We start from the raw sequence: 17590 nt of genomic DNA on the forward strand, positions 1-17590 counted from the left end.
CAGAGTGGAGGTGGAGCGGAGGAGAAGACAATTCCTAAAGCTTTGCACGGATAGCTGGCGGGAGAGATGCGGCTGCAGAAGGGGAAGAAGATTGCGGCTCAGGAAGGACACTGCATGTCAGATCGGGACTATACAGAGTTTGTTATCCCCTCTCCTCCGAGTCAAAGCAATGTGGAAAGGGGGCGGGTAACAAACTCCTGTATAGTCCCGATCTTACATGCAGTGTCCTTCCTGAGCTGCAATCTTCTTCCCCTTCTGCAGCCGCATCTCTCCCGCCAGCTGTCCGTGCAAAGCTTTAGGAATAGGAATCGGCTTCTCCTCCGCTCCTCCTCCGCTCTGACATATGAAGAGGAGGATCACCGAGCGATGTATCTGGTATCACAGGTGCTGAATCTGAGGTCTGTGACATGCTGGAGGAAAGGATGAACTACACTGGGGTACAAATCTTATCCTGTCACCTCCCAAATTCCCATCTCAGCACAATCCCCCCCCTCCCTCCTAGCCCAACCCCCCCATCTCAGCACAGTCCCCCCCCCATCTCAGCACAGTCCCCCCCCCTCCTAGCACAACCCCCCCCCATCTCAGCACAGTCCCCCCTCCTAGCACAACCCCCCCCATCTCAGCACAGTCCCCCCCCCTCCTAGCACAACCCCCCCCATCTCAGCACAGTCCCCCCCCATCTCAGCACAATCCCCCCCTCCTAGCACAACCCCCCCATCTCAGCACAGTCCCCCCATCTCAGCACAGTCCCCATCCCCCCCTCCTAGCACAACCCCCCCATCTCAGCACAGTCCCCCCCATCTCAGCACAATCCCCCCCTCCTAGCACAACCCCCCCATCTCAGCACAGTCCCCCCCCCCTCCTAGCACAACCCCCCCGCATCTCAGCACAGCCCCCCCCCTCCTAGCACAATCCCCCCATCTCAGCACAGTCCCTCCCCTCCTAGCACAACCCCCCCATCTCAGCACAATCCCCCCTCCTAGCACAACCACCCCATCTCAGCACAGTCCCCCCCCCCCCCCTCTTAGCACAACCCCCCTCCCATATTGATCCCACCTAGAAGTAATCATCTTCTCCCCACCCCTCATGCTACAAATTCTCTTATTCCAACCCCCCCCCAGGGACAATCCCCCAAAAAGTATTTGTACTAGGAGGGGTGGGGAGAAGATGATTACTTCTAAGTGGGATCGATATGGGGGGGGGGAGCGGGGTTGTGCTGGGATGGGGAATTTGAGAGGTGACAATATAAGATTTCTTCTAGCAGGGGAATTGGGGGGGGAGGGTGCTAGGAGGAGTGATTCGTGCTGGGGGGGTGAGGATTTGTGCCAGGAGTGGGGATTTGGGGATCGCCCTTATAGAGATTATTGGAATGGGGTGGGGGGATGGATTTGTGCCAGAACAGGAAGTCTTGGGGCTGTTAAAAAGGGGTATTGGGGGGGGGGTTGTGTCAGTAGGAATAATGGGTTTTTTTGTGCTAGGGGGAAAATTTTGATGGGGGGAGGATTTGACGGGTAGGATTTGTTCTAGGAGGTGAAATTTGGGGGGGGGGGGGTTACTAGGATGGTGATTTGGGGGTTCCAGACCCTTGATGGGCACTGATTAGGCTGCACTGATGGGCACTGAAAACGTTGTTATTAATATTTATTTTTGTAACTTCTGCATTAATGCAAAAACATTTAACAGTACAATTTTATGGCGTGTTTAGGGGCGGAATTAGGGGCGGGGCAGGGTAGGAGTTGGGTGGGGCAACTGGTGGCGAGTAACCCTTAAGGCCTGGCTAGTAGCTCAAGACTTTAAATTTTGAGCCCTGTATATATATAATTTCTAGCCTGTTGGTAAGGAAGGTAAATCATTTTTTTTTTCCCACAGGAGAATCCATTTCTTGCAGTACACCAGAAAGAAGTCCCAGTCCTGTTTGTGCACAAAATCGTTTAGAGAACGTCGTCGATGTATCTCGACAACCTGAAGAGGAAAATGACAGTATTACCCGAGATCCTAAAAACAAAGGTGACCAGGGGTCTGTAAATGAAGATTATGGTGTATTGAAGGATTGTGGACAGAAAACAGATGATCCCCCAAAGGGTTCAAAACAGGATGTTGGCCATATCTCTAAAGATTCTAGACAGGAAGTTGCCAACCTTCCAAACGAAAACAATCAGGAAGTTGACCAAATCCAAAACGACTGTAGACAGGAAATTGACCTAATCCGAAAAATTTGTAGGCAAGAAGTTGAGACGATCTTAAAGGACTGTAAACGGGAAATTGCACGTATCCAAAAAGACTGTATACCGGAAATCAACTGCATCCCTAGAGATTGTAAACAGGAAACTGGCCACCTCTTCAAGGATGGCAGGCAGGACGTTGACTGCATCCCTAAAGATTGTAAACAGGAAGTCAGCATCTCCAAAGATTGCAGACAGGAAAATAAACATACCTCAGGGGATTGTAAATTGGAAGTTGACACAATCCTGAAGGACTGTAAACAGGAAGTTGACTGTATTCCAAAGGACTGTAGACGGGGGGTTAACTCCACGCCAAAGGACTGCAAACGGGAAGCTGAGCGTAACTTAAAGGATTGCAGATGGAACACTGGCCATGTCCGGAAAGACTGGGAGCAGGAAGATGATGAGGCCCAGCAGTATTATGAGGTAGAATCTTCAAGGAGATAGATGAATATTGGAAAGATTGCATTTCCATATGTTTATTGTTTCGGCTTTTTTTTTTTTCCACATAGGATGAACAACTGAAAGAAGTGAAGATTGAGATCTTATCAGATGATGAGTGGGATGATGAAGAATGGGATGACACATATAAAGAAGGAGAAAGCCCTATATATATTAACACAGGTGAAAAATATTATTAGTTTACTACCTGGATGCTAAGAGAATGTTAAGGTTCATCTAAAAGCCCCTTCCTTTTTTTTTTAATAACTGCAATAAAGTAGTAGAAACTACTTTCTCTTTCATTCATTGATGGACACAGCTTTTCTTGACCATTGGGTTATGCTGCCCCCTACAGAAGCTGGACAATAGGCAGAAAAAACTTCTGGCTACACCCATGGGCAGTCCCAGGGGGTATACTGTACTCCCTCTCCCTGCTATAGTCACAGTTTTTTTCTTCTGCCTAGTCAGGAGTAAGGACCTAGTTCCTTGCTGGGATATTTGGCCCTGGCAAAATTTTTTAGATATAATTTTTTTTTTCCTCCTGGTTTCCTGTGAGATCTACAATCCACTGCCGGACAAGGCGACAAGCTGGATATTCTAGATCCAGTGGTCACCCTTGTCTGGCCAGTGAGCGCACGCAGGCCTTAGCTCCGCGCTAGGTCAGCCCCGACAAAGCCCCACTGGACGGGGGCTGGCCCTGTGAGTTAAACGCCTCGTGAGGTCGCATACAACCTGGCCTCGGCCTGAGTCGCAGTGTTCCTCCTGGCCGACAGCCCCCATTTTGATGGAGGAGGATCTGTCTGGAGTGGTGGCCACCTGGTTCCTGGTATGGTGAGTAGCTGTCCCCCCTACTACCCCTGGAGGGTTTTGGGGTGGACGTGGGCCCCTCCTTGGGATGGTCAGACCCCCCGGTTCCCCTCCTTACCGCAGGCACCCCCCCCTTGCCAAGTTCCTCATCCTGCCCCCCCTCCCCCATCCACGCTGGGGATGTATTTTTTTTTGGGGTGGTCTGACACTTACCTGGGGTGGGGGCAGGGTGCTAACTGGCGATCGGGGGGTATGCCGCTGGCGACTACACGCTCGACTGGGGGGGGGGGGCTCTATCTGGTGGGGGCTCCTGCCAGGGCCCCCTGTCCTGCCTGGATCTGTCCTGAGGCCTGGTCTCCTGATTTCTGGAGGCCTTGTGGCAGCATGTGGAGCCGCCATTTTGTTGTAGTCTTGTGTATTCCTATACACGGCGGCCATGTTTGTGTAGTCCAGCGGCCATTTTCTCGTAGTTTGCATTGCAAATAGCGGCGGCCATGGCAGTAAAGCAATTTTGGCGGTGGGAGCCCCTCCTTATCCCCTGGTGCTGACTCCTGGATCATTTCGCTTTCTGATCACCGTATGTGTAGTGCAGATTCTCCTGGTGATTACAGATGCCTGTGTTGTCTGGTGGGGTCCTCTCCCTCTCTGCCTTGTGCTTGGCGACTGGGTGGAGCTGCCAGCGCAGTGGGGGTTGTCCGTTAGCAGTGTGTTACACTTTTTTTGGGGTCCCACTGGTAACTCATGGAGTCTTTTAGAGCACGTTTGCCCACCTGATCCCCTCTCTGAGGCTGCGGGGCCTTCCAGGTCCCAACCATCCATCCATGCACTGACGGCGGTCCTGAAGTCGCTTGTGTCTTGGGTGGAGGCGGCTTGCGCGTGTCGGATCAGATCTTAAATCTGATTCAGAGGACGTGGGTCACCCTTCTGGGTCTGCGACCACGCACCTGGAATCCTCTGATAGTGAGGAGGTTTCCTCCACATCTACGACTGCACACGAAAAGGTGCTGGTAGATTCACTGATTGTATCGGTGCAGCTGAAGCTGCAACGGAGGAGCAGGTACCTTTTCGCACTCACACGCCATCTAGAGCCTATTTTGACAGAATTGTCGCTAAAGAGTGGGGACGACCAAAGCGTCCCCGTGTGGTTCCTAAGCACTTTACTAGGCATTATCCCTATGAGTCCCTTCTTAAGAAGTGGACTGTGCCACCGGTGGTAGAGCGGTTGTGGACCCTCCGGTTTCCAGTTAAACAAGGCAAACATGATTCCGGCGGAAGAGTCACTGGCCTTTAAGGATCCGGCTGATCGGAAGGCGGAGGCTGTGGCCCGCATTATGTACACCTTAGCTGGTTTGGCAATGAGGCTGGTTTTTACTATTGCCCTGGTGTCACAAACTCTGACTGAGTGGGCTAAGCTCCTACGCTGTTATCTGGAGAGTAAACCATTCCCTCCTGCCTATGCTGAGCTGGCGGACCAGCTGGTCCAGGGGCTGCAATTTATCTGTGATGCCTCTTTTGATGTGGCTCCCCTTTCTGTTTTGGTGGTGGTCCTGCGGCATGTGTTTTGGCTCAAATTCTGGTCTGTGGACCTGACTTCTAAAAAGGCCTTGACTGATTTTCCCTTTCAAGGAGATTGTCTGTTTGGAGCTACCCTGGATGACATCATTAAAGGTCTCACAGAGGGGAAGAGTACCTTTCTTCCGCAGCCTACATCGTAGATGTGGACCTTGCTTCTCGGCTCATAAGAAGTTTTTTTATCGCTTAGGATCGACTGACAAGGGCTCGAAGCCTTTCAGGGCCTCCTCTGGCAGATCCAAACGACCCTGGTCTGGCAAGCCGAGTACGGGCTTCTCCAGGCCCGCGGACAAGGCTCCTTCTGCATGAAGGTGCGACCTCACCTATATCGGGGGTGGGGGGACATCTTCGTCGGTTTCCAGTACCGTAGACCTTCCTGGTGCAAGACAAGTGGGTCCAGGAAGTCAATCTGTCTGTTTACGAGATTGAGTTTCATTCTTGTCCCCCAGCAAGGGTTTTTCCTTCCAACCTGTGCCTGTCCACGGACCAGTTGCAGGGTCTGTTTGGGGTGGTACAAGATCTGTTCCTTTAAGGGGTGATCATCAGTCCCCAGGAAGGAAGGCAAAGTGCGTCCAATCCTGGACCTCAAGGCGCTGAACTGCTTTGTGTGGGTACAGAAGTTCAGAATGGAGTATATGCGAACGGTGGTGGCATCCCTGCATCAGGGGGATTTCCTCGCCTCTATAGATATCAAGGATGCCTATCTTCACATTCCAATACGTGCCAGTCACCAGCCTTTTCTCTGGTTTGCTGTGGGAGAGGAGCATTATCAGTTTGTGACGATACTCTTTGGTCTCGCCTAAACTCCTTGGGTCTTCACAAAAGTGTTGGCTCCAGTGCTAGCCTTGCTACGCCAACGGGGGATTGCGGTACTGGGCTACTTGAGCAATCTCCTTCTGCAAGTGGAGTCTCCCTCTGCTGTGGTGGAGAACCTGAAGATCACAATACAAACTCGGCGGGAGTTCGGCTGGATTCTGAATCTTCAGAAGTCTGCCTTGTTTCCGTCCACGAAGCTGGACTATTTGGGCCTCACTCTGGACTCGGCCGTAGACAGAGTGCTCCTTCCTCTGGACAAACTCCAGAAATTGCAGGCTGCAATTCGCCTCTTGCTATCCAACAAATGGTCATCCCTCTGGACTTGCATGCGGGTGCTGGCCAGCCTGTCCAGCTGGGGAGGCGTCCTCGGCAAGCATTCTGCTCAGGGGATCTAGATGCTGGAAGAGTCCAAACTACCGATCAATGTCCTGGAACTCCAAGCGATCAGCCTGTGTCTGGATCATTGGACAGATCGTCTTCAGGGATGCCCAGTGCGCATTCAATCGGACAATGCCATGGCCGTGGAGTATGTCAATCACCAATGGGGCACAAGAAGTGCCCTGGCGGCTCTGGAGGTAGCTGGCATTTTTAATGTGGGCAGAACGGTTCGTTCCAGCCCTCTCCGCCGTGCACATTCCCAGGGTGGAAATTGGCAGGCAGATTATCTCAGTCAGCAGGCTTTGGACCAAGGGGAGTGGTCCCTTCATCCGGAGGGGTTTCATCAGCTGTGTCTCCGGTGGGGCACCTCGGGGATCTGTTGGGGTCTCGGATCAACAGAAAGGTGCAGAGGTTTGTGGCCCGGTCAAAGATTTCTCTGGCAAATGCCACAGGCGCACTGGTGGCCCTGTGGGGGTCTGTATCGTCTGATCTACGCCTTTCCTCCTTTCAAGCTTCTGCCCAGACTCCTAGGCAGGATCGAGGCAGAAGGGATTCCGGTCATTTTAGTGACTCTGGACTGGCCTCGCCAGGCTTGTTACGCCGATCTGGTGCGGCTGGTCGCCGACATCCCTTTGAAGCTTCCTCTCAGGGAGGATCTGCTGTCCCAAGGACCGATCTTCCATCCTGTTTTACAGTTGCTGGCTTTGTTGGCTTGGCTGTTGAACGCCAGGTGCTAAAAGATAGAGGTTCGTCTGAGTCGGCAATTCCTACGTTTTCAAAAGCTAGAAAATCTACTTCTAGGAATATCTACCATCGTACGTGGAAAACGTACATTGTGTTGTGTGAGTCTCTTGGGGTTCATCCTCGCTGCTTCTCGGTGGCTCGGATCTTAATCTTCCTTCAACCGGGGGTTGAACAGAAATTGGCCTTGAGTACCATCAAGGGCCAGGTATCAGCATTGGCGATTTTTTTTCCAACGACCTTTGGCCACGCACACCCTGGTGCATACTTTTCTTCAGGGTATCCGACATTTGGTTCCTCCAGTGCAGGCTCAGTTGCCGCCTTGGGATCTTAATTTGGTGCTTCAGCTCTACATAAGTCTCCCTTTGAAAATATTTGGAAGATTCCCCTGCTTACGCTGTCCCAAAAGGTGGCCTTCTTGGTGGCTATCACTTCTGCGTGCAAGATGTCGGAACTGGCGGCATTATCTCGTCGTTTACCTTATTTGGTGATTCATAAGAATAAGGTGGTGCTTCGCCCCTGTCCGTCATTCCTTCCTAAGGTGGTCTCTGACTTTGATTTAAATGAAGACATTGTTACCTTCCCTGTGTCCCAGGCCCAAACATCCTAAGGAAATTGGGTTGCATGCCTTGGATGTGGTCCGGGCAATAAGGGTGTACCTGGCAGCTACGGAGTCTTTCAGGAAGTCAGACTCTCTATTTGTGCTCACAGATGGACCTCCCAAAGGGTTGTCTGCTTCCTCTGCGACCATTTCTAGATGGATCAGACAGACGGTAGTTCAGGCCTATTCCATCAGGGGTCAGGTTCCTCCTTTCCCCGTCAAGGCACACTCTACTAGGACGCTTAGTGCCTCCTGGGCCTTCTGTCATCAAGACAGGTATGCAAGGTGGCCACCTGGTCGTCAGTGCACACTTTTACAAAGTTTTATAAAGTGGATGTGTTGGCATCTGCGGATACTTTCTTTGGCCACAAGGTTTTGCAGGCTGCTGTTTAGGAGGACCTGATCCTCTTTGAGGGTGTATTGTTTTTTTTTCTCGTGGACTATAGTTGTTTTTGGTTGAGCCCCTGTTGCCTGGTTGGCTAATGTTTAGCCTTGGGAATTTTTTGCTGTTTCCTACCCCTCATGTTTGACACTGCTTTGGGACTTCCCAATGGTCAAGAATGACAGGAGCTGTGTCTGTCAATGAACAAAAGAGAAAATCGGGATTTTTGACTTACCGTAAAATACATTTCTCTGATGTTTATTGACGGGCACAGTACCCACCCCCTCTGTGGAGTTATAATATTCCTGACACTGCTTGTGACAAAACTGAGTGACTATAGCAGGGAGAGGGAGTATACCCCTCGGGAGTGCCCATGGGTGTAGCCAGAAGTTTTTTATGCCTAGTTTCCTATTCCTGTAGGGGGCAGCATAGCCCAATGGTCAAGAATGACAGGGGGTGTGTCCGTCAATGAACATCAGAGAAATGGATTTTACGGTAATTCAAAAATCCCATTTTTTTTTCCCCTGCAGTTTATTAAAGGATAAGTTCACTGTTACATGTTACTCCAGTATTTAGGGTGTAACATGTTATCAAAGTCCACCCACCTGAACCACCCCGATCCTCCTCTGAGACAGAGGGCAGGGTATCTTCTTCTTGCACCTGTTGTCACAATTTAAAAAGTGCATCAGTGAATGAATGAACTACAACTACTGTCTTCCATTGCGGCAGACTGCTTGTACTCAATAAACAGTGAGGGCGTTGGTGAATGCTCTTGTAGCTCGTTGATCTTCCTGCTCTCCAGTAACTGTCTGGCCATATAGAAGGTATGGGCAGTCAGCTATACTGAGATTCTGCAGGAGCCTGGCATTGCACCCATGATGCAATGCTCTGAAGGCTCAATAAAAAAAAAATGCACTTTTTTCTTTTTTTTGCCTGCAAAAATATGCATTTTTTTTTTTCTTTAAAGGTGAACTTTAAAGCTTGTTATGTGGCTGATACACCTGTCTATAAGACCTTACTGTCAGTCAAGGTGGGAGGGGCTGGGCTGTACTTTTGAACGACCTATTTCCCATGACCAGTGCCTCATCCAATCAGTGAGCAGGGGAGATGGAGCTAGGTCTAGCAACACCTTATTGACAAGCTGAAGAATTGGCAATCAGTGTTGACAATGCTAATTGCACCAGCAACAACGTGCTGCTGTTGTAGTTGCAGGTACAGTGACTGCAATGATGAGGTACGTTTACGATGCATTTTATTAACCACTTCAGCTCTGGAAAGGTTTTACACCCTTAATGACCAGGCCATTTTTTGCGATTCGGCACTGCGTTACTATAACGAAAAATTGCGCGGCCGTGCGACGCTGTACCCAAATACAATTGATGTCCTTTTTTTTCCCCCCACAAATAGAGCTTTCTATGGTGGCATTTGATCACCTCTGCGGTTGTTCGATTTTGCGCTATAAACAAATAGCGACAATTTTGAAATAAAAACAATATTTTTTACTTTCTGCTATAAAACATTCCCAATAAAAAAAATGTAAAAAATCTAATTTTTTTTATCAGTTTAGGCCAATTTTTATTCTGCTACATATTTTTGGTAAAAAAAAACAAAAAGCGTGTTTTAATTGGTTTGCGCAAAAGTTATAGCGTTTACAAACTTGGAGATAGATTTTTTTTTTTTTGGACTTTTTATTTATTTATTTATTTTTTGTTTTTTATTAATAATGGCAGTAAACAGCGACTGCGACATTGCGGCGGACAGATCGGATCCCTAACTGACATTTTTGACACTTTTTGGGGACCAGTGACATTAATACAGTAATCATTGGAAATAATATGCACTGTTACTGTATAAATTACACTGGCAGGGAAGGGGTTAACACTGGGGGTGATCAAGGGGTTACATGTATGTCTGTTTGTGTTTACTGACTGTGGGGGAAGGGCTCTGTGACAGGCACAGAGAGATCAGGGTTGTAGCTTAGCTGAAACTCATGATCTCTCTCTGTCTGCTTGTGTGACAGAGAACCTGCCTGTTTTGTTTACATAGGCAGGCGGGTCTTCTGTCAGTTTCTGTGAAGATCGCGGGAGGCTGGGGGCGATCGCCGCTGCTCTTCCCACGGTCTGACTCCCACTGTGTCTAATCATAGTGGGAGCGCGGTCTTGGTGCCGGTGTTCTATCAGAAAACCCATACCCCATCAGAATTCCATACCTCCGTCATTTCCGCTGCGGATCAGCTGTGGCTACGTCATGCACCAGCTATAGCCACGTCACACATCCTAGTGCACATGAGCGTAATAGGTAGGGAATTTAGATAACATCGTAACGGATCATGCAAAAGTCCTAGTGCGCATGAGCACCAACGGGTCGGCCAGCGGCATCTCTTATAACAGACATCCATCCGATCTCCATGCCCCACACTGCACCGACCCGACAATCCGATCTCAATGCCCCACACTGCACCAACCCAACAATGGCACATAGCTATGAAATGGACAGTGGGCATGCGCGTGGGGGTAGGGAATAGGATTGTCCCATTGTCGGGTCGGTGCAGTGTCGGGCCGGTGCATGGAGATAATATGCATGTTTGTTATGAGAGATGCCGCGGCCCGACCCGTTGGTGGGACTTTTGCCTGACTCGTTGCGATGTTATCAAAATTCCCTACCTAGTCCGCGCATGCGCAGTAGGACTTGTGACACGGCTACAGCTGATGCATGACGAAGCCACAGCTGATCCGCAACCGGAAATGACGGAGGTATGGTTTTCTGATAGGGTATGGTATCCTGACAGAAGATCGCGCACCGCTGAGACCGTGTGCGCATAATCGCGTAGATCTACATGATTATGCGTAGCCGAGCCGTCCTGCCGCAGTAAATCTGCGCGGGGTGGTCGGCAAGTAGTTAAATAAATTACTCCTAAGGCCTAGTACACACGATGAGAAAATCATACGAAAAATACCACTTTTGGAGCAAATGTCCGATAATCTGATCATTCAGTACACAGCTTTCCAGAGCCGGTCTAGACCGTTCATGCGAAATTATCCGACGGGACAAACGCGAAAATTTTCCTCATATGGTAACTGAGCAAACAATTTTAGTTTAATCAGTACAGTATTTGTCCCTAAAAAATCGAGTGACCAAGACCGTACTTACTTGGAAATAAAAGAATACAATACATTACATCATAACGGGAAGTTGTACAGTATTCTGTCTTATGAGAATTTTCTTAACTCTGGTAATCTATTCGTTTTCAATATGAGACAAGCATGCAAAAAAACAACCGACAATCAGTTGTCTGACATTCTCATCGTGTGTACGAAGCTTTAGTCCCATGTTTGTATTCCTCCCACAGATGGATCCAGTGGTGGAAATACACCCGAGAAATGTCCCCCAAATCTCTATCTTGATTGCAGAGAAGATGATTATGACTCATCCCAGGATTATCAGGTACAATCACTGAAGTAGATCGAAAATCAAAGATTTGCCTCTATTCCCGTTCTGATGTCAACTCAAAATGTTGCATTTTTTTTCTTATTTATTGATGGTACTCATCCCTGATCCCTACCCTACAGAGAATTAGCCAGGAGACCCATCAAAGTTTTGCTATGGGGCCCCATAAGTTGTACTTATCTGCTGGGGACATGGGGACAAGTTATAAAGCAATAAATTATTAATTCAATTTTTAAATTAAAGTATATTTAAAGCTAACCTGTAAACATACACCTTTTTAACTAAATCCACAACAGTAAAATCAGTCTGTATATGCAGTTAAGCATGCTTGTTATACTCACTGTGGAACCTAAGGGGTAATTCTCCACATTGTGTAAAAAGGCTGTTTGATCCTGTCTTCTCTGTTCCTCCCCCCTTCTTCCGCTGTCCCTAATATGTCTCCTAATAGAACAGGAGTTAGGCGTCAGGCTGCACATGCTCAGTTTCATGTGTATTGCTAGAGAGTTTTTTTTTTTTTTTTTCTTGGGAGAGTGCATGTGATCAGCACTGGGCCAATCGGCACTGTCCAGACAGAGGGTCAGGGGTCCTGCAGCCTAATGGGACAATCAGAGGAGAATAAAAACTCCTCCTACAAGCTTAAACCAGACACTGATAGAAGTCACAAGACTGCTATATACTGCTGATGAGAAAAAGTGCTTAGCAGTTTATATTTACTAAAATAATTGCATTTCCGTGTCCTGTGAGAGACCAGATATAGTGAAGGCTCCTGGGTTTAGTAATACTTTAAATATGGACAACCTAAGTTGTCTGTAGAGTGGCAAATTGTTGAAACCTTTCTTTTCTTTTCTCTTCCTTTCTTCCTTTCTTTCTTCCTTTCTTCCTTTCTTTCTTCCTTTCTTCCTTTCTTTTTTTCTTTCTTTCTTTCTTTCTTTCTTTTTCTTTCTCTCTTTCTTTCTTTCTTTTTCTTTCTCTCTTTCTTTCTTTCTTTTTCTTTCTCTCTTTCTTTCTTTCTTTCTTTTTCTTTCTCTCTTTCTCTCTTTCTTTCTTTTTCTTTCTCTCTTTCTCTCTTTCTTTTTCTTTCTTTCTTTCTTTCTTTCTTTCTTTTTCTTTCTTTTTCTTTCTCTCTTTCTTTTTCTTTCTCTCTTTCTTTTTCTTTCTTTTTCTTTCCTTCTTTTTCTTTCTTTTTCTTTCTTTTTCTTTCTCTCTTTCTTTTTCTTTCTCTCTTTCTTTTTCTTTCTCTCTTTCTTTTTCTTTCTTTTTCTTTCCTTCTTTTTCTTTCTTTTTCTTTCTTTTTCTTTCTTTTTCTTTCCTTCTTTTTCTTTCTTTTTCTTTACTTCTTTCTTTTTCTTTCTTTCTTTTTCTTTTTCTTTCTTTTTCTTTCTTTCTTTTTCTTTCTTTCTTTTTCTTTCTTTCTTTTTCTTTCCTTCTTTCTTTTTCTTTCTTTCTTTTTCTTTCTTTCTTTTTCTTTCTTTCTTTTTCTTTCTTTCTTTTTCTTTCTTTCTTTTTCTTTCTTTCTTTTTCTTTCTTTCTTTTTCTTTCTTTCTTTTTCTTTCTTTCTTTTTCTTTCTTTCTTTTTCTTTCTTTCTTTTTCTTTCTTTCTTTTTCTTTCTTTTTCTTTCTTTCTTTTTTTCTTTCTTTCTATTTATTTATTTTTTTTTTTTTTGCATATGTCACAATAATGAAGGTTTCTGTTTCCTTCCTGTCTGGGAGACACACATTAGAACTAGGTCCCAGTTTGGCCTCTAAATCCCCTCTTGATATTCAGTAACTACTTTACAATCGGAGGAGAATGAAAACTCCTCCTACAAGCTTTAACCAGACACTGATAGAAGTCACAAGACTGCTATATACTGCTGATGAGAAAAAGTGCTTAGCAGTTTATATTTACTAAAATAATTGCATTTCCAGGTTCTGTGTACTGTTAGAGACCAGATATAATGAAGGCTCCTGGGTTTAGTAATACTTTAAATATGGACAACCTAAGTTGCCCGTACAGTGCCAAGTTGTTGAAACCTTTCTTTCTTTCTTTCTTTCTTTCTTTCTTTCTTTCTTTCTTTCTTTCTTTCTTTCTTTCTTTCTTTTTCTTTTTTTCTTTCTTTTTCTTTTTTTCTTTCTTTTTCTTTTTTTCTTTCTTTTTTTCTTTTTTTCTTTCTTTCTTTCTTTCTTTCTTTCTTTTTCTTTCTTTTTCTTTCTTTCTTTTTCTTTCTTTCTTTTTCTTTTTCTTTCTTTCTTTTTCTTTCTTTCTTTTTCTTTCTTTTTCTTTCTTTTTCTTTCTTTTTCTTTCTTCTTTTTCTTTCTTTTTCTTTCTTTTTCTTTCTTTCTATTTTTTTTTTTGCATATGTCACAATAATGAAGGTTTCTGTTTCCTTCCTGTCTGGGAGACACACATTAGAACTAGGTCCCAGTTTGGCCTCTAAATCCCCTCTTGATATTCAGTAACTACTTTATACTTGAGTCTCCAATACTCCCCCCCCCCCCCCCCCATTCTCTTGTGGCCATCACTTCAAAATACCCAGTGGATTCAATTATGGGGGAGCACATGACCTTCTCTCATGATACAGTGTTTGGGCCTAAGGGGTGATGTCATCTCTCCCTTCGAGCTCCAGCACCAGCAATATTGGTGGCAGCTATGAGGGCTCATTTGCACTTGCTTGATATAGTAATATTGGACACGTTTTTTTTTTTTAAAGCACTCTGAGCCAATCAAAGCACTTGTCACTAAATAAAATGGTTACTTTTACAGTCCTGTTCACACATTGTGTTTGTTTTGCTTCAAAAATGATACCCCATGTCACTTTCTTGGTGCTTCAAATTGTCTCCAAAGCCTCTATAGAAGTCTATAAAAATGCTCACCAACAGCACCTAAAGCTTTTGAGGGGCTTTCATTCAGTATTAGCCCAGGATGCACCGGGAAACCAACAAGCGAACTGGAAAGACATCATCAGCAGTCATTTCCGGTTCATTTGTATGTATTTTTGGAGTGACTGGTGCAGATGTCACATCTGGTGTGCAGCGTGGAGTAGCAGGAAGGTGAGTGGATTCCAGATTTGAGTGGAGTAACTAGCAGATGGCACACATGGTGTGCCACATGGGGACACTATAGCGGAAGGTGAGTGGGGACCGGAGAGAGAGGACTCAACGGCAGAGGATCAGCAGAGCTGAGAGACTGGAGCAGGAAAAACTAGCAATGTCACATGTGGTGTGCAGCGTGGGAGCAATATAGCAGGAAGTGAGTGGAGACCAGAGAGAGAGAGGAGTATAAGCAAACCAGAGGATCGGTAGAGCTGGGAGTTACTACTGAGGGGTAGTAGCAAAGCTGGGGGTTACAACTGAGGGGGGGGGGGGGGAATCAGTAAAGCTGGGGGTACTACTGAGCAGGGGATCTGCTGAGCATGGGTACTAATAAGCTGGGATCTGCTGAACGAGGGTACCAATTGGCTGGGGATCTGCTGAACAGGAGTACAAATGATCTACCAAGCTGGGGTTCTACTAAGTCCCTTTAAAACAAATAGAAAATCAACACACACACACGGGGCATTTGTCAAGTTTCATTAATGCTTCAAACAAAGCATCACAGAAGCGTCTAAAACACATAAAAAAAAGCATGGTGAAGCAGTAGGCGCTTTAATGTGTGTTAAAGCGGAGTTCCACCCAAAAGTGGAACTTCCGCTTTAGGTACTCTAACCCCCTGACATGCCACATTTGGCATGTCATTTTTTTGGGGGGGGGAGCGGGTACCTAGTTTTGACAGGTACCTGCTCCCACTTCTGCTCGGAGCGCCGCGGCGCCCTGAACGGAAGTTCTCCTCTCCCCCTCCTTCCCTGCAATCCCAGAAGATTGCCGGCCAATCAAGACGCGCAGCGCGACTCGCGCATGAGCAGTGGGTACCCGGCTGTGAAGCCGCAAACTGTCACAGCCGGGTGCCCACAGCAGTGATGCCGGCGCCGCCGAGGGAGAGGATCGAGGCTTCGGCGGCCGCATCGCTGGACTGTTGGACAGGTGAGTGAATAGCTGGAACTCCGCTTTAAGTCGAAGCAAGTGTAAGTGAGCCCTGATGGAGAAAGGAGTTGTGGGGGGAGGCAAGTATAAAGTATTTGGGAGTTGAGCTATCATCTGAACGGGTTGGGTCTTTTCAACTGATCAACTGGATTGTTTTGTGAATCAGATTTCTTGTTTATACACCATGTTTCTTTTCCCCTCTCTCAGCGCCTTGTTCGGCCTCAGGAAAAAGCAAGCTCTTCGCTAAGCAAAAGCAATGCTCAGATTTTACCAAAAAGTCAGCCGGATAATGGAGCAACTTCCAGTACAACACTAAACAACATCCACATGGGGAAAAGATGCTCTATGGCGCAGAGGACTTTCCCTCCCGGTCAGATGGAATTGATGAATCACTTTGGAATTCCACCTGCTCAGGAACATGCCCAAATGCTGCAACAACACCAACAGCAGCAACAAAAAAATATCAACACTGCCCGAAAAACTACCTCAGACATTCAGACACTCCAAAATTTTTTGAGTGAAATGAACGAAAATCGTAAAGTTGAAGACATACCTCATACCGAGCTTGACACAATGCTTTCAAAATTCCTTCTTGTGGTGAAAAGGAAGGATGGCAACGAGTACGAGCCACACACCCTCCGCTGCATGGTGGGAAGCATTGATAGGTACCTAAAAGAACACAGCTATATGCATACAATCGTATACGGGAACAGCAAAGACTTCCCGTTGACTAAGCAGTCGCTCAATGCCAAAATTAAATTTTTGAAAAAGATAGCAGAGAGCAATCCACCGATTAGACAGGAGGCTTTGACGGATGACGACATTGAACACCTCTTCAAGAGTGGTACGCTGTCGATGGACAACCCAACAAGCTTGTTGAACTTGGTGTTTTTCAACAACGGAATTCATTTTGCCCTTCGGACAAAGGAACAGTACAACCTCCAGTGGGGCGACATCAAGCTAAAAATGGACCCGAGAGGGAACCAGTATTTGGAGTACACTGATCGCCAGATGGAGACAGTGGAAAACCGCAAAAATGTTAGACAAGTAAAGCCAAGGATGTACGCAACCCCACATGCACCAGACAGAGATCCAGTGAACGCATACCTAAAATACAGGAGCTTTAGGCCTGGTGCCATGATGGCACCAGATGCCCCTTTTTATTTGGCCCCCAACGTCAACTATAACCCTGCTTTCTCAGAGTGGTTCCGTTCCACAAAAATAGGAATCCAGAAAATTCGAGCGATGATGACGACGATGAAAATCCGGGCATCTCTTCCAGAATCGAAGAAGAAAGTAGGTTATATTACAAAAAAGAGATTGGTAGAAAGACTTCCACAACACCTCTTGACAGCCCCCTCAATGGCACAAACTATGCCGAACAACGTACGCAGTAGCGTCAACCATTCAATCGCCACCGAGGTAGCGCAGCATAAAATGCCAGCCATTATTAATAACATCCCGACATCAATGGCAAGCCAGTCGCAAGACAAAATGATGTCATCTGCTAGCAGTTTCCAACCAAGACCTTCGACGAGCAGATATGGGGAGCCACCTGTCCATAAAAGAAGCTTCATGGACCCTGACCTAATTCAGCATCACAATGCGGTCATGCAGCGTAATTCGGCACTCTATCTGAATAGCTACACTCAACTCATACCGGATGAACCAGCAAAGAAGCGCAAAACAGTCCCTTACGATTAAGTCAGAGTAGCGTGACATCGCGACGATGTGCTCCAGCTGCCTTCTCGAGCAACTTTTTGAAAAGTTGCACCCTGGACTTCCGTTTAAGTTCTCTATTTTTTATCATATTCATGATTTATGATTTTCTTAACTTTCACCTCAAGCTCTATTTATTCAACTTTTTAAGTCATATAGTGTCTTATTTAAATGAAGCTGACTTGTTTCTACAAAAATAGGGGTTGTGGTATTTTTTTTTTCTTTCTGTATATTCATTAAAGGCAATGCCTGGTCATAGATGTCGCTAGATGTTTCACATCTGCAGAGGATGTAATTGCCAGATAATCTTTTCTTGAATGGTCGTACACAGACACACTCTAATTGCAGAAGCATGCAAGTCCAGAAACAAAATTGTTTGTTTAACCTGCCTGTTTGTGGGGTGGGGGTCTGCTTCTGGATTTGTATGCTTCTGCAATTAGATTGTGTCTGTGTACAGCCATTCAA

The 17590-nt window shown here is 46.3% G+C and overlaps 1 protein-coding gene across 1 annotated transcript in view; it reads left to right on the plus strand.

Moving 5' to 3' along the window:
- LOC309562626 (uncharacterized protein) overlaps positions 1–17316 on the plus strand; it is a 31621-nt gene extending 14305 nt beyond the window's left edge. The window contains exons 5-8 of the mRNA XM_082266881.1: positions 1870–2648; positions 2735–2846; positions 11310–11404; positions 15614–17316. Of these exons, the coding sequence (XP_082123007.1) occupies positions 1870–2648; positions 2735–2846; positions 11310–11404; positions 15614–17110 (2483 nt within the window). The 3' untranslated portion in view covers positions 17111–17316. The remainder of the gene's footprint in view (positions 1–1869; positions 2649–2734; positions 2847–11309; positions 11405–15613) is intronic.
- Positions 17317–17590: the final 274 nt, after the last annotated feature.

Source organism: Pelophylax lessonae (assembly GCF_965119305.1).
Source record: "Pelophylax lessonae genome assembly, chromosome: 9".
In the NCBI taxonomy this organism is placed as follows: domain Eukaryota; kingdom Metazoa; phylum Chordata; class Amphibia; order Anura; family Ranidae; genus Pelophylax; species Pelophylax lessonae.